General features: G+C 40.8%; 1 protein-coding gene across 1 annotated transcript in view; it reads right to left on the bottom strand.

Moving 5' to 3' along the window:
* Positions 1–21,245, bottom strand: part of LOC145401290 (cytochrome P450 2L1-like) — a 156,711-nt gene extending 135,466 nt beyond the window's left edge. The window contains exons 1-2 of the mRNA XM_080273618.1: positions 21,211–21,245; positions 19,507–19,597 (exon numbers count right to left, since the gene is read on the bottom strand). Coding sequence (XP_080129744.1) covers positions 19,507–19,588 — 82 coding nt within the window. The 5' untranslated portion in view covers positions 19,589–19,597; positions 21,211–21,245. The remainder of the gene's footprint in view (positions 1–19,506; positions 19,598–21,210) is intronic.
* Positions 21,246–21,951: the final 706 nt, after the last annotated feature.

The raw sequence follows: 21,951 nt of genomic DNA, 5'->3' as shown, positions 1-21,951 counted from the left end.
CATTCGCTCCCCTTACATTCCACGTTCCGATAACCATGTCCTTTGTCCGGTCCTTGGTCGTCATCGTTTGGTCAGTCCTTGTCCGAGGCTTATTGTTTATTTTTTTAGTTAGTTGTTTTCCGGGGAGGGGCACTAACCCTCCGCCAACCCTTTTAGTCGCCTTTTACGACAAGCAGGGATACTGGGGGAGTATTCTTGAAAAAAAAAAACTACCCCCAGGGGGTATATATATATATATATATATATATATATATATATATATATATATATATATATATATATATGATAGATAGATATATTATGTACTGGGCTACAGTTGCTTTTAAGTTTGATAATCTTGTATGGCCCACGAATGATGTTAAAAATATCCTAATGGCCGTTAATAGGAGAAAGGTTCCCCACCCCTGACCTATATGGAACATACTTAATTGCATTTTATTGCACTGTACATAAATATCAATACTAATTTTGTATTAGCCTATATATTTCATATACTATTAAACATATCAACCGCACTTTATACACTGTAACCCAACAGTCTCTAGACTTGCACTCTCTCGTCTCCAGTATAAACACTGAACAATGGTTTCCGCGCCCACAAATATTCTTAAACCCTGCTTATCACAGGAAATTTGCCCATGTCCCTGACGTCCAAGAGAGACTCGATTACCAGGTATGATAAGTTCTTTGCCATACTAGATGTTTAGGTTATTTATATTATATCATTTCACTGTATTGTGCAGTGAGAATTAGTACATCGCCTTTGATTTCCAGAACCTCCAGTCCTAATTTCTTTTGTTTCATTTTAGGAATCACTCCCCCTTTGATACATCTATCTGCTTCACCCCTTCAATAGCTACAGAACCAGCTATGATGGTTGACAGGCCAAAGCAGGTACAATTGGAACTGACTGATGCACAGAATTTGTTATCGTACCGTACTCTACAGAATATTGCACTGGTAAATAGGGCTTGCTTAGGAGCCGAAGGCCTAACCCTCAGAGTCACCATAAGCAGGTAAGGCTCCCAAGCATGTAATAGTACTGGTAGCCGGTGGGTACCAGACCACGTTCTGGAAGTGGTTTTATTACGATATGTTAATCTGTGAATGAAGTACAGAACTGTACTGCATTTTTCATTTGACAATGTACTACAAGACTGCCAGCAGTAGAAAGAGATTATATTTTCTTACCAAATTTTTATGACATAAGCCTACTTAGTTGGCTACATATTTAGATTTTAACCCTTTGACAGGTGAGTGCCTTGTATGATACTACTCAAATAGGCTAACCCTAGATAATTTTATTCAGCCAACGTAAAACTGCATTCACTCATGGTTAAAATAAGGGTAATTATTACTTTTAAAGCCGTACTACTTTCTGTTTTTAAAACGTGTATTTTCTTACGGTTTTTGATGTGCTCAGAACGAATCATGATCATTTCTGTCGCAAATTATTCTTAGGATTAAGTTGGTCTAGGATGGGTTTGGTTAGTTTGGTTGGGTTTGTATTGGAGTAAAATAAAATGTTCGTTTTTGACAGAAATTATCATGGCTGTTTTGTGTGTGTGTGTGTGTGTGTGTGTGTGTGTGTGTGTGTGTGTGTGTGCCCGACTCAGGGCACAGGCTTCACAGCCTGCTCACAAGGCCCAGTAATCCTCCTGCATACCATACACCACTACCTGTCACCACTTCAGCGCTTACACCCACCGTCCATATTGAACACATGCTAGGGCTGTCTCATACAGGAGTGGTGTATTGGTATTAGTGGGGGTGTTTCGTTCAAAGAACATTAAAAGACACTAGAAAAACAATGTTTTAATCCAAAGGACCAGTACGGTTCTAAAAGTAATGGTCAGTTCATAGTATCAGTTCCACAACGATTTTTTCACCCAACCTGGGTGTTTCCAATGGTTTCTGGTGTGACTCGTTCGGTTTTGACCTTCATTTCTATCGGAAATCAATAGTTTATGAGATGTGACCCATTTTCTGTCATCACAGAAACTACTGATTTTTGACAAAAATTTAAGTCAAAATCATCAATAATCCCATCAAAAACCATTGGAAACACCCATGTTGGATGTCGTTTCAATTCTGAAGCCTTGGAAAGAGGGAAGGGTTTGAAGTAAGTAAAATAATCCTAACCTAACCTAACCAGCCTAACCTAACCTAACCAACCTAACCTAACCTAACCAACCTAACCTAACCTAAACTGTTGCTGTTATCGAGGAATGTTACCTTGTGGTCAGACACCAAGTAGCCACACTGCTTTCTCTGCTTGGTGTTAACAATAGGAGTCCACTGGCGGCACACTCAGAGATGATTTTCTTGTCACAACTGAAATCATACGTGACAGTGAGGACACTCCACCTGACTTGGAAGGATGCCGTGCCGACGCAGAACATCGACGGAAGCCTCAGGTTCTTAGTGAAAAGCCTTGAAAATCTCCCAAGGCTTCAGAGCACTCCCAGTACACGGGGGAGACATGGCGAGATTGACTTTTGAATCTAGCGCAGTGTGGAAAACTTCACTCATTGACGGAAGGAAATTAAATGTGATTGGTTAATGAAGAGGAAGGGATAGCATAAGTCACGTTATTCCAACGCTGTCAAGTCGGTGTAAAACATCATCATATGCATATAAAACCGTTTAAAATGTATATAAAAACTGACAACAATGTAAGAGGAACTGCTGCTGCTGCTGCTGGTAAACATGGCTGCACGGCGGCACGGCCCAGGCTCTTGCTGTACTGAAGGAAATAATCGGTTATCTCGTAAACCGTTCATTTGCAAGAGCAACGACACATCCTGGTGAGTACAGCAACATGAGGTGCATAGGCTGATAGGTAGAATAAGTTCGAGTTTTCTGTGAGACAGATACTATAGTTTCACCAAGGTAACATTAACCCAACCATGTAACCCCTTGTGTAAGTAGTGATGTCAGTCTAAATTTGTACTCAAACCAATGCCAGAAATTTTATTTAGCTGATGAGAACTGTAGCAGTAAAAGGGTTAAACGTTTTCATCTAGGCACTGATATGTTCTCATAGATAAAACTACTCCATTACTGTAATTATATTCTTTTCTGGAATGTAAACTACGGTTTTAATTTTACAGGATCTTGTAATGGCAGGGGAATGGGACTATAATGAGGTAGCAAATTGGCATGAACAAATAGGCTTAAAGGAACTTGGTCCAGTCTTCAGTGGCGAGTACTTGCCTTATTATTTTCATAATATGATTGTTTTTTCCTTTCAGATGGAGGCAACAGCATAATGTCAAATGGCCATTGTGAAATTAAGTTTATGTATACTTTTTTTTCATTATACAAAGCACTTGGAACTGTATCATGAATGTGAAAATTTGTTTGCAGGTTCCTGTCGCGTTCCTGAGTGCGAGAAAATTATTTAAAAGTCTCTAGATACAAGAGACATAATCGTAGGAATCATGGCACAAAATATTTCCTCAACCTCTTGCATGAGTCTGTCCCCTCGGTTCCTTCACGTACCAATACTATGCATCTTCAGTTATCTTCAGTAAACTATATTGTTAAATTTTCTTACAGGCTGATACAGTAACTCAAGAAGAGGCAGAAGCACACTGTCGCAGTCACCTCAAGATTCTGCAAGCCGAATGCAGGAAAGGAGCACCAGATGTGGGCCTGATTACTATACTCAACAAAATTATAAACGCACGAAGAAGTTATTTTGTTTTATTTATTGATCCAACGGAAAATAAATCCGCACATTAATTTTTATTTTATTCTGTACATAGTACTGAAATCACATTAACATTATTATCGAATTTCTGTGAACATATCACAACTTATCACAGCCTAAAGAGACAAGGGGTCAGCAGTCTGAGTTCACAGCTCTCAGTACCGAGTGTCCACCATTGGCATCGCGCAAAGCAGTACACTTCCGGCGCATAGAGTTCACCAGATTGTCAATGGTGGCCTGTGGAATGTTCGCCCACTCCTCCTGCAGTGCAACTCGGAGCTGGCGCACGTTATCTGGCACTGGAACACGCTGCCTCACACGCTGACCCAGAACATCCCAAACATGTTCTATTGGCGACATATCGGGAGAATATGCCGGCCAATTCAGGACAGGAACATCCCCGTCATCCAGGAACTCCGTGCAGATCCTGGCAGTGTGCGGTCGGGCATTGTCGTGCTGGAATGTCACGTGATGGAGGCGGACAAATGGCACGACAATGGGCCTCAGGATCTCATCGCGGTACCTCTGCACGTTCAGGTTGCCCTCAACGAAATGCAGCTGGGTACACTATCCATGGCAAACGCCTGCCCAGACCATCACACTCGCACCAGCATATGTCAACCGACGCATGACATTGACATCAGCATAACGCTTGCCCACATGTCGCCATACGCGTTGCCTACCATTGGCGTGGTAAAGTTGATAGCGTGACTCATCGCTGAACAGCACCATCCTTCACCGCGCGTCTCCACCGAAGGTGACGGTTAGCCCAGTCGAGTCGGTTCTGCCGGCGTACGGGGGTCAGGTCCAAACCCCGGTGCGGTCGACAGGCGCGGAGACCTGCCTCCCTCAGACGATTTCTGACCATCTGAGCCGAGATCCGCCTGTTGTGGATTCCGACCGTCTCATCTGCGGTCCGGGTGGCTGGGCGCAGGCGAACACGCAGGTGCTGGAGTCGCATGTGCCGATCTCGTGCGGGAGTGGTCACACGTGGTCGGCGGGCATGTGGGCGGTTCACAGTGCTGCCAGTTTCTTGGAACCGACTTCTAAGGCGACTGGTGGTTGAATGATGCACATTGATTTGTCCGGATACCTCTGTCACAGACATTCCAGCATTGAACATGCCAATGGCATGCTCCTTCATGGCTTGTGACATCTGTGGCATTGTGACTTCTGACAAAAGTCCACATTTCAGGGTGGCCCTTTATTGTCCCAAGTGCAAGGAGTGACTGTGTACTGGTCATGCTCACTGACTAACTCATCACCATGCTCCTAGCAGCTCATGATTATAATGACTCAATGATTCAGTAAACTCAGTGGGGGTGGTCGGTGAGTAGTGGGTCGCCATAACTGAGCAAAACAAGCCGTTCAGTACACCCACAAAAACAATTTTATGGAAAATTCTATAACAGGTCATACTAACTTCACATTTTTGGTTCGTGTGTTTATATATTTAATGAGGGTAGATAGATGGAAAGAAAAAGACCGTATGTACAAAGAGAGTGTATGACCCTCGAGTAACGGTGGCCGATCGACTCAAATAATTCCCAGCACTGAGACACATAAACTTTGGATCACTTTTAATTTTTATATTTATTATTTTTCACGTTTAAGTTTTTGTACATGAACCATATAGTTTTTGTTGTTAAATTCTGCAGAAACTATAAAAATTAAAAGTGATTGTCAGCCTATTAGTATTGTGGTATACTTCAGTTACTTTGCATTTATAGCCACTGTCATTTGGTGGGGCATTTCGAGTGTCATCAAATGATGGTTGTATTTTTTCAAAGGTTGTTAGTGATTGTAATTTTTCAAAGGCTGGCATGGGTAGATTGTCTATCAGTACCATTGTATTCTGACACTTCCTAGATATTCTTAAAAAATTAGTGTACAGAATCAGGTATGGTCCAAGCATGTGTTGGGTTACCCAATGCTTCCTGAGACAGAGTAGTAATTTCATTATACTTCTGGTTCATCCAGTTCATCTTTTTAAGCTTGAATGCAAGGCCAGGTGCTATGGGATACAACGACCCACTGAAGAGACTTAGGACCTAAGGCATAATTCCTTGGTGCAGCCCTCCAAATTCTCTAAACAGAGATGCAGGGATTTCAAGCATTTCTCACTTCAATACTCTGAAGATTTTGAGAGTACACTTTCAGAAATCTAGAAGAAAGGTGAGTTACAGTGCTTGCTAATTGCTTTGCATTCACCCCAGTATGATTTTAATATTTAGCATGTGTGGACCCTGACATTGATTATAGTTAGGAATGTGTGTGGTGGGTAGAAGGGTGTGTGGTAGGAAGTGGGGATGTGTGAAAGTACGGAGTGCATAGTGAAAATATATTTTTTAAAAATTATCTGATGCCATAGTCAGCATTCCAAGACAGCTGTTGACTAAAACAAATTCTTAATTTTCAAATGGTTATGCATCTGATCAATAACAGTATTCTGCGTTAATGATTCTGAGGCTAGCCTGTCCTTGTTGTTAACGAGCCTTGTTACGGAATGTTGCCGTTGTAATATAAAATGGGTTTAAATCTGTTACATATATTTTTGGTCCCGGTATGGGTGTGAATGCTCCATACTTCGTTAACTGATTTGATAAATACTGTATAACTAGGTAGGCCTACTGTACCATGTCTTGGAAGAGTATATTCCTCCTCCTAATCATTGTCTTATATTAGGCCAAACCCTGAGAAAATATATCTGCCGTAAAAAGTTGAGTAGGCTACAGTACAATTATGGGCAACATTTGAAGTAACATCGCCTGTAACCAATATTAATAGTGACAAATACAGCCCTTAAACATGAACACTATACAGTACGACATGTATTGCTTAACTTGGCTGATGATGTGAGCGAGTGACCTACAGTAACCTTGCCTAACTGAATTTGGGCCGTATATTGCAAGAAGGTTGGTTATTCATTATGTTGCCATACAAGAAAAAAATGAGAGTGATTGATTATGATCAAAAGGAACTACATGAAGTAACGAACCATTTTTCACATGGTTAGGCTGTATATGAGCCTAAAACGTATACGGCCATACAGTGATAATATGATACAGTCTTGCAAAATGGTGAGGCTTTAGAAATCAGGGCATTAAGGCTGTGGTAGACTGACAGTGAAAGGGATTGGTAGACGGGGCTTGAAGGGCTGAGGCAAGTTTGTTTATGTTTTGCCAAGTATCGACCACTCAACATATGCAGAAAATTTATACCCCCTTCCATAATTCAATAAGTTTGTAATGTTGTTAGAAATGGCTTCAGTTTATTAATAAGTCATATTAAACAATAAATATCAAAATTTAAGCCAGTATTAACTCCTATACGGTTGTAATTCATTGCTCCTTGCTAGATGTAGTGGAAACTCGGACTCCATGGAGCAACTCTTAAGGTACTTATAAGAAAGAGTTACTTTTAAAGTTCTTTTGGAGGAGCTTCTTGGAGTAAAAGGTACTTAGTAGTAGTTCTAGAAATAACCCTAGCAGGACTTATAGGACTGTTTACTAATACCGACCCAAGACGCAGAGCACCTAGCATATCTAGTGTAATTAAGATGTTTTCATATTTCAGAATGTGCCCAATTGTATGCCATGGAATTACTTCCATGTCTCTTCAGTGAGGATGAGTGGCTGATCATTGTGACCAGCATTGAGGTAACTGTTTTTTTTATTTCTAATTTTTATACTCATCTACCTGACATTCCTTTCTTCTCAGCTAAGTAAAATCATCTTGCCTTGGTTTTGTTGCCTAAGTTTAGTTAAGGATGCACTGGATTTCCGGTAAATATCCGGCATCCGGCCACACAACAACACCAATCCCTCCATGCTCTTTTCCATCTTCCTAATACACTCCACCTTGTTTCTTCATCTCGTCCTCGGTCTACTCCATCTCTGCCCCCAGCCACCTCACTAGAATACACACTCTTGGTTAGTCGTCTACCCTCTGTCCGCTCCATATTCCCTAACCACTCGAGGGTGTTTCTCTCCACCACTTCCACCACATTCACATCCACACGGCTCTTCCAGCAGTCATTCATTTGTCCACCTTTCCCACCTTCTAACTCCACATGCACCCGTCGGGTAGCTCATTTTCACCCTTCTCACCATCGACTTCTGTCCCTTTAGCAATGTCCAGGTCTTGCTTCCATATGTAAGGGTTGGCACCAACACGCTATCATGCAAAGACCTCTCCACTTCCATGCTCACGCTTCTGTTGCCAGTCACTGCACAGTGTCCCCGTAACTCTCCTATCATTCTGCACCCCTTCCCTCACTTCATCCTCCATACTGCCAGCTATGTTCGCCACACTACCAGGGTAGTGTGGCTCCCTATTATCTTACATAAGCACAAGGTTTTCTTCTGGTAACAGTTAGATTTAAATCAGTTCATTAAAAGACTTAGTAATTAGACATAACAACTAACGAATCAAGTTTAAATTGTCTGTAATATGCTGGATATCCGTCAGCCATTCAGGCCGGATATCCGACATATATCTTTTTAAATTTGCCAGATAACCAGTATCTGGGTATCCAGCAAATTCACTTCAATGCCATGGCCAGCAAAAGGGATAAAGGGAAGCAAACATTGCTGAGCCAAGATAATATTGTCTTTCTAATTGGATTTCTCTTAGATTTTCAGAGCATCAAGTCTCCAGCTCCTGTTCTTGTTGCATTGGACCATGAGTATCAGCTATATATTAATGGTAACCCTGTCTTAATGTCCAAGACAGCAAATTCATCAGTGCCTTAGAAGCATTATTCCAGGCCTACTGGGTATTTGCTTTGAGATACCCTAAAGAAACTAAAAAAACAAAGCTTTTTTAAGAGAAATTTTGGTTGAAGAACACAGTAAAGGTGCCAGCGACAACTTCACCTTGGGCAAAGAAGCTCGGAATGCCTGTTATATTTTTACAGATTAAACATTTTTTTTTTTTTTAGTTAATCTTTAACCTGCGACATTGGGTAGCTCATATGGCCTGTAGCACTGGGTAGTTATTAGGTAGTTCCTATGGTTACTCTCCATCTTAGAAGACAATAACTGATACACACCGCAGTATGTACTTGGGATGGTCAATAAGTATCCAAATGTCACCTGAAGAGTTACTTCCCAATAAATGATATGTGATTACACCATAATTGCCCACGAATCATTGAAATCGAGACACGTTTCCGCACACATGCAGCAGTTGTTTAATGCTATATTCCTGAACATGTTTATGAATTAAATTTCATGTGACACGATTCATATGTATGCATACATTTATTGTCAATGTGTTTATTATTGCTTGTAACATGGTACTGTGAAATGATTGCTAAATATATTGGAGTACATGCATTTATTAATTTGGCTTTTTCATGACCCAATTTGCTAGATTGTTATTTTGAAGGCAGGACGAGAAGGGACAGGTTAAGGCAATGTTGTGGGTGAGGCAGGGAAATCTCTAGTAAAGGAAAATTATTCCCAGTTTTACCCAAGCTAAAGGTAAATTACTAAATATATTATCCTAGGAAAAGGTAAGTTATTCAAAAGTTTACCCTATAATAAGGTAAAATTGTAATTAAGCTTACCCTGTAAAAAGATAATTTTGTAACCAAATTTACCCTATAAAAATGGTAAATGAGAAGAGTGAAGTTGAACGAAGTATGCCTTTAGGGGGTTAGCCAGGATGACCACTAAGTTTACCCTTTTTTTATCCCGATCATACCCCTCATTTGTGAGAATGTATGTCAGTAGAGGGAGACATTTGGGGTTCTGTGAGGAGCAGGGCTGGAGGAGATATTGACTGGAGGAAAAAGTGAACGGAAATCAGATTGGTATTATGGGTATATTAGCGAAATATAAGGCCGAACTTGAACTTCTCCGCTGACGAGCACAACCATTGTCAGCACAGTCGCTTTTTTGCAACTAGGTGGACCCTGTGCCAACATCCCTACCCTGCTGATTGTGGTAATTTGAGATATCACCGACTTTGTTTATATTAATGCAGAAGCCATTGCTAAGGGGGGGGGGAATAGGTGTAATATCTGATGTGCACATAGTGTGGTGTGACAGTTGAAGGTAGAGATATTATGAGAGTATGCTGTCCTACTCTCTGTTATAGTGAAAACACTGAAAATGTTCAAAAGGAGATGATCAAGAACAGGTCCTGAGGGCTGGTGAAACGGGAGCTCCAGCTCTCCCTGTCACCAGCTTGTCATCCACCTTGGGAGTGCCGTCTTGTTCGAGTGGTGTTACATTTACTCCCAAATGTGGAGGGAATTGCGAATGAGGAGCTGTCTAGGATAGGGTACGAGTATGTTTCTGAGGTTGAAAGGTGAGGGGGAAAGGGGAACCAGGGATGAACTGGTGCGAAGGGGTGTTGAGGTACCGCATATGAGAGATGGGGGGTATGACTTAGGAAGAGGGCAGTCTAATGGCGTTTTGTTTTTATAGTGGTATTGCATCGTCACCATTATCATCATCAGTAATAATAATAATAATAATAATAATAATAATAATAATAATAATAATTCAGTCATTCATCATCTAATCCAGTGTTGTCCCATGAGCAGCTTAGGAGCCCAGGGCTAGGCAACTTGGTACTGATATTTAAGATGAGAGTGACCAGCCTCACTCATCCCTGAATGACATAACGTGAGCAATAAATCCCAACCACCCCTTGAATAAAAACCTCCAACAGCTTATTCCGATTGGAGCGCCTTAATTACCCACTAAACCACCAGTTGCCATAGTTTGGTTACATGGTTACCAGCCAGCGTAGTAAATGGTTTCCTGGTGTACAGAAAACTATTTGGCTTGTCACTCAGTGTACTCACCCGTGGACAGAAGGAAGAAGACAGAATGAAGGAAAGAAAGACAGAAGAGGAAGGAAGGAAAGAAGAGAGGAAAGGGCGGGCATCCAAGAGAGCACTACATTGGGTGAGTGGATGTTGAGCGCCCCCACCTACCACAGTACCAGTAATAATAATTCTGTAATAATAGTAATAATAATAATAATAATAATAATAAAAATATTATTATTATTATTATTATTATTGTTGTTGTTATTGTTGTTGTTGTTGTTATTGTTGTTGTTGTTGTTCTTACTAATAATCTTTCTCTTCCATCTTTTCCCTCTATTACTTAGGGTCGATGTGTTTGCTCAATCTTCACCATACGGCTCGGTCCTGCGCCTCCTACCTCGTCAGCCTCTTTCCTCTCAAATCTTCATTCCCACAATCAATCCACCTTCTCTCCGGCCTTTCCCTATATACAGGTATAATTTGTTAATTTGACTTTGGTCAGTTTTACGGCCAGATGTCCTTTCCTACGCCGACCCTCCCTATTTACCTGAGCTTGGGACCGACACCGAGGCCTGTTGGGCGAGGTCCTTCACTTTTTATACATATTATGTAAATACATTATACCATCTTGCTTAAGTTATTCTAATTAGGGCCGACAGCTGACGTATATGGAAATGTTCCTGAATCGTATGGATCCCTTTGATATCCTGATGTCCCCTATATTAGGTTGTGCCTCGACTGACAGTCACCAGGTGATGAATGCAGGTATGTAATGTGGAAAGGCATTACATATCTGCAGTCGATGGTGTTGGTCAAAGTATTTTTCTTTATATCATTGCGGTAGGGTTAGCTATTTGTCTTCTTAGGATTTAATATAGGTTAGCGATTTGTCTGTTAGGTTATTAGTTTTAGGGCCATTAGGTTAATTAGACTTTTTTTCTATTATGTAATGTAAGGTTTAAAAAATATATTTAAAAACATAAAAAATAAATACAAAATTTAAAAAAACTAAATACAATAAAAAATTATATATATATATATATATATATATATATATATATATATATATATTTTATTTATTTATTTGCCTTAATGACCAGGGGCTTCGGCCCCAATGGTCGATGGGCAAAAAAAAAGAAGAAAAAAAAAAAAAAGACAGCGAGAGGGGCTGGTTTGTCCCCCCCGGAGTGCTTTAAGTCTAACTGCTGCTATTGGACCCATACAGTATGCACCTATCTAGTGCGACCCTATTAGATCGAAGCAGTACTCAAGCCTGCTGACCACTGCAAGGTAACCCTCCACAAGCAGGTACACTCCATAGTCTGTGGAGTTCATATTGATATTGTAGAAATTATTTCATTTTTTTTTTTTTTTTTGGGGGGGGGGAGGGGGAGATCTAGTAGTCTGGCATTCCAAGACCTTTCGAGATATAGACTTGAAATTTTCAGGAATGATGTATCTTGTTTGCAGGCTTTTTTTGGAACATTTTCTTTCCCCTCTCATTAGCGCCGCACTAGCGCATTTTATTTTTTTTATTTTTATTTCTGCTCTCCTGCGCAACAAAAACTACTGAACTGATTGCTTTGTAAATGCTCCAGTATGTAGTCGTCAACATCAACAGGTGCACCTGGGTAGTGATACTGAGATCCCACAAATACTTTTTGAGATACAGAGGAAAGTCAAAATGATCGCCTCATGCCTGAAAGTACTAAATTAGAAAGTATTTTGGTCGATTTTGACCAAACTCGGTGTCAAAGTAGCAGGTTGTGAGCGAACGTGATCTGCTAAGTATGAATGACCTTGACACTGATTTCAAGGTCACAGGTCAAAATCCATAAAATTTTTTTTGTCATACTGAAAGTCCCTTAATATTAGGTCTATTATGATAAAAGTATTTTCATTTGGAATGTGGAGTTTTTTTCATATTGCTTCAGCAATTTCAAACTTGTTATTATTGTTATTATCATTATTATTATTGTTATTTTATTATTATTGTCATAATTATTTTTATTATTATTATTATTATTATTATTATATCCTATTACACATCAGTCTAGCTATCTACCTGTCTTTACATCATTCAGTATATCTGACCGTCTGCTTGCCTTAACCAAAATTAACTACAAACTAAACCACAGATAACCCCAGCTTAACAAAAAGTAACCTAACAGAACTATACATACTGCATCCTAAACAAACCTAACCTCTCACTCTTATAAACGTCAGCTTACCAAGACTAATCCCCGTAACCGTGTATTAGGCTCCCTTGCCTGTATCGCCTTTACTAATCCCGGGGCTGTACTGTAGATAACAAGACAACAAGGCGGCAGCTGTGTTGGTATCATGTGACCGAGGCTCGCTTGATAAAACACATTACTCTCCCTCTCTCTCTCTCTCTCTCTCTCTCTCTCTCTCTCTCATACTCACCTGATATTATTCATCTAAAACTCCCTCTCTCCCCTCATTTCTTCCCTCCCTTCTACCCTACTGAGCATCCTTCCTATCCCACACCTCTCCCTCCCTGCCTCTCTTACTTTCAATGACTGTTGTCAGTCCCATATTTAACATCTATGGAAATATAAAATATAAAAAAAAAGCTGCAGAATTTTAGGTTATACACCAACATCCAAGGAATGATTACCGGCCACATAATCAAACGAATATCTCAGGAAAAAAAAAAACAGCACTCGCATATTTATACAGATTCCGAAGTTTTGCAGAGATAAATAAACTCCACGTAATCAATACGAAGATACTACCAATACTAAATTCCCCACCAATTCCAACCCATATGAGCTTCAAAACACGAATACTCAAAATACAGCTGGTACAAAATAAAGTCCTTGGGTTTGTTACCAACAAGATATCCTACAATGGAAACAGACGCTTTCGTTCCCTCGTTAAACCCATGCATTCCCAGTTGCGAGAGGCAGCTCGTTATATATGAGAGAAACTCAGAATCATAAAGCTCGACGGAGCTATTAACGTGGAACACTCACGATTCCCTCTGGATGTAAAAAACTTGAATCTTCACTACGCAGTAATATTACGTATTTATATGGATAGAAGTCTTTAGTTTAGCATAGAAATTCTCTCCAAAACACACCCAAGAGAGCACACACACACACACACACACACACACACACACACACACACACACACACACACACACACATACACACACACACACCGTAGCACCAGTCGAACAGGGCAGTACTCCCAAGGTGGGTGGATAGCTGATGACAGGGAGAGCTGGAGCTCCCGTTTCATCAGCTCTCGGGACTAGTTCCCGACCATCCCCTTTTGCTGAACTTTTGCAGTGTCTCAGTAACACAGAGAGTAGGCCAGCATGCTCTCCAATACAAGTTTCTCTATCAACACCAAACTACATGTACAGTACACACTATACTTCTTATTCCAAAATTTACAAAATCATGGCTTTTTCACAACACATAGCCTCAGAGTTCCCAGGGACGGGAACATAAATGCCCCCACCCTCCACCCCTCTCCCGGTGACGACTCGTGCTGCCTGGAACCACTTTCTGACTCACTTCTTCTTCATCTCTGCAACATTCGTGGCCTTTCCTCCAACTTTCCCTCTGTTGAGAACCACCTCTCCTCCGTTAAACCTCACCTTCTTTTCCTAACTGAAACTCAGCTGTCTGAGGCAACTGACAGCAAACCCTTCTCTGTATCCTCCTACTTTCTCTATACTCATTTCAAAGCCAAAGGTGGCTGTTGTGTATATATACGCAACGACTTATCTTGCTCTCGTGTTCCTGAACTCGATTCTTCTGAATTCTCTACACTGTGGCTTCGGCTTTCCTGTCATTCCCTGACTAAATATATCTGCGCCGTTTACTTATCTCCTAGTTCTACTGACTATCAAAAATTCTTTGACTATCTTACTTCTACGATGGAACACATCCTATCCATTTCTCCTTTCTCTGAAATCTCCATTCTAGGAGATTTCAATGTTCACCACCACCTTTGGCTCTCCTCTCCTTTCAATGATCCACCTGGTGAATATGCCTACACCTTTTCTATCCTTAATGACCTAGAGCAGCTTGTACAGCACCCTATCTGTATCCCTGACCGCCTTGGAGAGAGCTCCAACATACTTGACCTCTTCCTTACAACTAATCCTGCTGCCTACACTGTTAATCTTTTCTCTCCGTTGGATTCCTCCGATCACAACCTTATCACCTTAACCTGTCCTATTGATCCGGTACAGCCTGTGGACCCTCCAAAGAAACGTCGTCTGTGGCACTTTGGAGCTGCGGATTGAGAGGTCCTCAGGCAGCACTTCTTTGATTTTCCCTGGAATGATTATTGCTTCCATGGCAGGGAGCCACCTGGATGTGCGTTGCGCAATACGGAGGTTATTCTCTTGGGCATGGAAGCATACATTCTTTACTCATATCCTTTGACTAATGCAAGAAAGCCTTGGTTTAATCATGCTTGTTCTAATGCTGTCCACAACAAGGAGAGGGCCTATAAAAGGTACCGGAGCCAACCCACCCTGAATCACATCTTTTATACGTTTCTGCCCGGAATCGTGCTAAGTTTGTTCTTCGCTCTGCTAAAAATAATTTCATCCGTACTAAGTGCTCTCAACTCTCCAACTCGAATTCTTCCCGCTCCTTCTGACACCTTGCCAAAAACCTTTCTAACAACCTTACCTCATCATCCTTCCCTCCTCTTGTCTACTTTGATGGCTGTGTAGCTATTTCTTCTACTGACAAAACAGATCTTTTTGCTCAGACTTTCTCCTCCAATTCCACATTAGACGATTCTGGTGCTGTTCCTCCATCACTTCCCCCTTCTGACTTCCTCATTGCTGACATTAAAATTTCTTCAGCTGATGTATTTTCTGCCATCACAGGCCTCAATACTAACAAGGCACATGGGCCTGATGGAGTCCCTCCTGTTGTTCTCAAGAACTGTGCTTCTGTGGCTACACCCTGCCTAGGTAAACACTTTTGCCTTTGTCTGTCAACTTGTACCTTTCCTTCTTGCTGGAAATTTGCTCTCATTCAGTCAGTCCCAAAGAAGGGTGAGCATTCCCAACTCTCTAACTATCGTCCAACTGCTTTAACATCCTGTATCTCAAAAGTCTTCGAGTCAATTCTTAATAGAAAAATTTAAAAGCATCTTTCCTGTCACAACCTTCTTTCTGATCGTCAGAAATGGTTCCGTAAGGGACGCTCCACTGGCGATCTTCTCATCTGCCTTTCAGACTCCTGGTCATCCTCCTTTCGGGACTTTGGCGAAAGCTTTGCCATTGCACTTGACATCTGAAAGATTTTCGATCGAGTTGGCATAAATCTTTAATTTCCAAACTGCCCTCTTACGATTTCTATTCTTCCCTCTGTGCCTTCATCTCTAGCTTCCTGTCTGGTCGTTCTATAACCGATGTTGTAGACGGCCATCGTTCTTCTCCTAGATCTACCAACAGTGGTGTTCCTTGGGGCTCTGTCCTATCATCAACTCCCTTCCTTTTATTCATCAATGACTTTCTAAGCTGTACATGTAACCCCATCCACTCATACGCTGATGACTCCATGCTTCACCTTTCGATTCGGTTCCCGCAACGCCATCTCAGCAGTTACTTCAACAAAGAAGGGATGAGGCTAAGGCACACCTAATGTCTGACTTGGCTTGTATCTCTGACTGGGGTAAAAATAATCTGGTTATTTTTAATGCATCAAAGACTCAGGTCTTACACCTATCAACCCGACAAAATCTTCCACAGGTATACCCAATCAATCAATCAATCATTTCCTGTGGCACCCTCGGGGATGCATAGGGCCTAGATGAACTCACACCACCACATCCTATCTTGTGCTAACTCCTCAAGATCTCCCCAACACTCATCTCCAGCTTCCCGTCTCATTGTCCTCACCCACGTCTCTTTTGGCCTTCCTCTACCTCTCCTACCAAGTGCCACCCACCCTGGTGTACCTCGTACTATTCCCTGTCTCCTATACACATGTCCTAGCCACTTCCATCGTGAGAATCTAACATATTCATCGACCGGCTGCACTCCCGTTATTTCTCTAATTCTACTATTTGGTATCCTTTCCCACCACTTAACTCCTAATATTCTTCTAAGTGCTTTGTTTTCAAACACCAAGAATTTATTTTCCATAGTCACTGTGCTGTACCAAGACTCGTGTCCATAAATTAAGATACTCCTAACCATTACCTTATAAAGTTTGATATTTGTATGCACAGAAAAATTGTTATTCCAAATATTTTTAAGCATTCCCATTGCCTGATTAGCCTTCTTTAACCTTTCCTCGAATTCAAAGTTCAAAGAACCATCCTTGGCTAAATAAGTACCTAAATATTTAAACCTATCAACTTGCTTTACAACCATACCTCCAATTACACATTCCTGCGCATTTTCCATATTCATATTGATTATTTCAGTTTTTCCACAATTAATAACCAAACCCACCTTGCGACCTTCACTCACCAAACAGTCCAACACTCTCTGCATCTCTTCTGGCCCATCACAAAACAAAACTATTTCATCTGCATAATCTAAATCCAAAAGTTTCCTGTTCTCTCCCCAAAGTATACCTGCACCGGTTTCTGTTCCAAAGCGTTTCATAATGTAATCAATGACCAATATAAATAGTAAAGGCGATAGAACACCACCTTGAATTACTCCGGACTTGACTTCAAACGAATCACTCAGACTAACGTTTAATAATATTCAGCTTAATCCTGAATCATTCCTTAAACATACCTGGGGTTTGATTCTCTCGGGACTTGTCTTGGAAAGATCTTATTACATCTCTTGTATAATCTGCTTCCAAGAGATTAGGTGTGCTAAGCCGACTCCGTTCCTTCTTTACCCCTGTACAATTGTTGACTCTATACATGGGTTTTATTCGCCCCTGTGTGGAGCACAACTCTCATGTGTGGGAAGGTTCCCCACATACAGCTCTTCTCAATACGGTGGAGTCAAAGGCTTTTCGTCTCGTTAACTCTCCTCCTCTTACTGACTCCCTTCTACCTCTGTCTCTTCGCCACACTGTTGCATCTTTCTCTCTTTTCTATCGCTGCTTCAATGGTCACTGCTCCTCTGAACTGTCTGCATGCATCCCCTCCACCTCTATGATGGGCGCGTAGCACCCGTCTAGCAGCAAACTCTCATCCCTTTTCTGTCCAACTCTCTAATGAAAGAGTTAACCGTTACTCCCAGTCCTTCATTTATGCAACAGGTCAACTCTGGAACTGTCTCCCTCTGTCTGTATTTCCTGCTTCCTATGATCGTGTCCAGGCATCTCGAAATGATCAGATCTTGAATTTGGCTCTCTCTTATATTTTGTTTTTCTCTTGGAAGGAACAGTCATTGCGGGCTCGTGACCTTTGATTCCTTCTTTCTCGCATTAAAAAAAAAAAAAAAAACATGGTATGCCAGGGGTACAGAAATAATGCAACAAAAACCTCTCAACCTCAACACATGCTACTGTATCCTAACACTGTTTTCTGTTTCACCCACTGCCTTTTCTTGACCAAACTCTTCTCTTACCACTAACCATTACTAAAACTAAAAAGCACTCAGAGAGCGCATACCCCCGCCAATCGCCCCAAATATAATCAATTCATTCGTGGCCCCTGGCCCACCCTTCCACAAAATTTCATTGAAATTCATGAGAACTTTTGGAGATATCGTGTGAACAAACAAGAAAAATTCCTGGATCCGGATGATCACCCACATCACCACCAGAATCCAATGGATCGTTCCATGGTTGCTACCCTAACCCTCCAAAAAATTTCAGCAAAATCCATTCACAACCTTTTTTTAGCAACCCTGCTAGCATACAAACAGACAAACAAACCAACGCCAGCAAAAACATAACCTCCTTGCGGAGGTAAAAAAAAAAAAAAAAAAATAGCGAGAGGGAAAGGGAAGGGTGAGAGGCAGGGAGGGTATGGAGGGATACAGGGTGGGAGGGAGAACAAACAAGATGGCTGACGAAGAGGAATAGGGAGTGTTAATATCGTTTGGTTTAATTCTACCCAGTGCTACCATTGTTAATTTATGATTATTTATCTTAATTTTCCATTCCTTTTCAACACTGTTCAAATTGATCGCCTCTGGCTGAACAGCTAGTCATGTTCGGCCAATATACCATTTGATACTACTATTTGCTTCGCATCATTGGCGTAGTAGATGTCGAGAGGTTGAGGGCTGGTGGGTGTGGGTGTATGGTGACGTGTCCCGAGTGAACGAGTATGTAATTACTAAGGATGAACTTAAGACCGACCCTTAAGGCACCTGGCTGTGGATTGGTAAAGTTACTCTACTTCCCTCTCTTCCTACCCTCCCTGCTTCGCTGTCTCCCTCTCTCCCTCTCCCGGGCTTAGCTCGCATATTCCATATTTGTCTCAATTTTCACATTTCTCTGTCTCTCATTTAGGGTTCTCCCTTCTGATCGTTTCTCTCTCTTCATTCTTCTTATCCTTCTCCATTCTTAGCTTCTCTCTCTCTCTCTCTCTCTCTCTCTCTCTCTCTCTCTCTCATGTTTCTCCTCGTCTCCTTTCCTGCCTTCCCTTATTTCTTCTCTCCCTTTCTTCTTCAGTCTCGTCTTCTTTCTTCTCCTTACTTTATTGTTCCTACCGTAGCGTTCAAATTTTCTCCTTGCCTCATCACCCGTCCGTTCCTGCCCTACCAAAAGTACTTCCTTCCTCTCTCTCTCTCTCTCTCTCTCTCTCTCTCTCTCTCACACACACACACACACACACACACACACACACACACACACACACATACACACACAACACACACACACACACACGCACCTGAACTGTGTCCAAGCATCTCTAAATGCATGGATCACGTTTATAGTACTAATGTTCAAATTACTGAACAGGGAATAAATTTACATGAGAGAGAGAGAGAGAGAGAGAGAGAGAGAGAGAGAGAGAGAGAGAGAGAGAGAGAGAGAGAGAGAGAGAGAGAATTTCTTGGTGATATAAAACTTACCTGGGGGCAGTCCTTCAGGCTTCTTTAGTAAATGTCTTATTAACACCAACAGCACCATCGCTAACACCACCTCCACCAGCATCTCGTTCTCCTGCTGAACACAAAACACAATTACCAATAAATTGAGGACACCATACTAATAGTAATATACCAAACACATAAAACCATTAGCAGTATATCAAACACATCACACCATTGGCACTATATTGAACACGTCATTAGCAATATATCGGAAACTTTACACCGTTAGCAATATATCGAACACATTACACCCTTAGCTATACACAGAGAACATAACACAATTATAGAGCGAATCACACCATTATCACTATCCTGCATGTCACAAGCTTACCTACGTATGTAGTACAACATCCCATTAGCACTATATCAGACACATCACACCATTAGCAATATATCAGACACATCACACCATTAGCACTATATCAGACACATCACACCATTAGCAATATATCAGACACATCACACCATTAGCACTATATCAGACACATCACACCATTAGCAATATATCAGACACATCACACCATTAGCAATATATCAGACACATCACACCATTAGCAATATATCAAACTCATCACATCATTAACAATATCTTGAACAATTTTCTTTCCATCTAAGCCCATCAAACACAGACGCATGGCACCGGCACTCGATTTTACTCAGCTTACTAGAGGCTTGTCGAAATGGAGGAGTTGGATATTCCTTTTATAAATTAGTCAGCTACTAGAGGTCTGCCGGATTACTGGTCGACTTGTTTTAATAACAGTAAGATATAACTTTACATCAACTGACTGGAGAAATTAGATAAGTTTAGGAGCGATGTATCGAAGTAACTGGCCGGTCTACATTAGGATCCCGTTAACCACTGCATTACTGCGGCACTTTTTTTATTTTTCCATTTTAGGAAAATCATCTAATACTGTGATGGATAAAGAAAGCTGCCATCTTTTCAGTTCGAACAATCTCTCCAAAGCTGAAAATAGTCGTCAGGCGGCGGCAAGAATAAAGCAAATTTTACATAATTGGCTGAAAGGCTAAAAAATAAACTTTACTTAGCCACTTCGCTACGATGTTCATAATTTTACTCTTCCTACCACCAGACGATTATATTCCATGATTTCACTGAACTATCTTAATGGAGGCATTGATTCAGACTGTATCAAAGCCTTAGATTTAAGCGCCTCGCCGCAGCTGAATAAAACCGTCTGGAGGTAACACGAATAGAAATTAAAATGGTCATCTAACCAAGGAGTTCAGATTATAACCATCAAGGGAGTTAAATAGGCCATGGATACGAATTCACCTATTTACTGTTAGCTCCTTCAGTTCGATTGCTTGTGTGTGTATATATATATATATATATATATATATATATATATATATATATATATATATATATATATATATATATATATATATTTCTATTACTTCTAGACGATTTATGCTGCATAGGAGAGATTTTTCGAACGGGAAGGGTTTGGAACCATTTCAGTACAAAAGATTTGTCCTGAGGTGAACAAAATAGTTTGGTAATAGCATGAATATTTAACTTACATCATTAGATGAATGCATAAAAATGACATTCACTTTAGACAAAACAGGTATAATATGAAATGAAATTTAAAAGGGAAGAAAAATCATATCCTGGGATTGGAAAACAATACATTTCCTGGGATGAAAACTTACCCAATCGTAGATAAAATTGTCGTCCCAAGATATGTTCTTCACACCACACCTTCCCAGCAGCACTTGAACACTGGTGGATGGGCTCAAGGACACCTATTATTATGACTGGGAGTGTCAACTGTAGTTGCCAGTTCAGCCACTTTATGGCTAAGCTTCATTCTTAGTTGCGGAGGAGGCTTTGTAACACTTCTTAACGATTTATTTTCCATAGTTAGCATTCTTTTTTATGATATTTACATTGTTTAAATGGCATCAAAGTTTTCTTTAATAACATGCAAGAAGCGTGGCATGCAGAAAAAACTCGCTAAGGAAAAGTTGTTATGAAATGTCGAATGCCACTTAGAATACTAGGCCACTCTAGATTTTGGCATGTTAATTTTCAGATAGCAACAACCGTTTCGGGGTTTTTTATATTTGTATTCGATGTAACCACATGTTTAAAAGCTTCTAAAAGTGTCGCTTCTAGCTGGGTTAGTATAAAGGCAGTAATAGTAAGGATATGCATAAACCTAAAATTCAGACATATGAAACGCACACTTGACAAATTCAGGGGATATGTGGAGGTTAATATAGGGTCAACAGGTTGTACTGTAGGCGGCCGTGGGGGCTTCCTAGCAGAGTTTTTCGTCGGACCGTGTTTTTTTCTTCTTTTTAATAACAGAACAGAGGAAGGTAAAACAAATGAGTAAAAAAAAAAATCCATACACCAGATTGCTGGTGCCCTCCATTCATAAATTATCT

The sequence above is a fragment of the Coenobita brevimanus genome, chromosome 55 (genome assembly GCF_032717465.1).
Source record: "Coenobita brevimanus isolate Jiangsu-jjx chromosome 55, ASM3271746v2, whole genome shotgun sequence".
NCBI lineage: Eukaryota > Metazoa > Arthropoda > Malacostraca > Decapoda > Coenobitidae > Coenobita > Coenobita brevimanus.
This window is presented reverse-complemented; position numbering and strand designations above follow the sequence as displayed.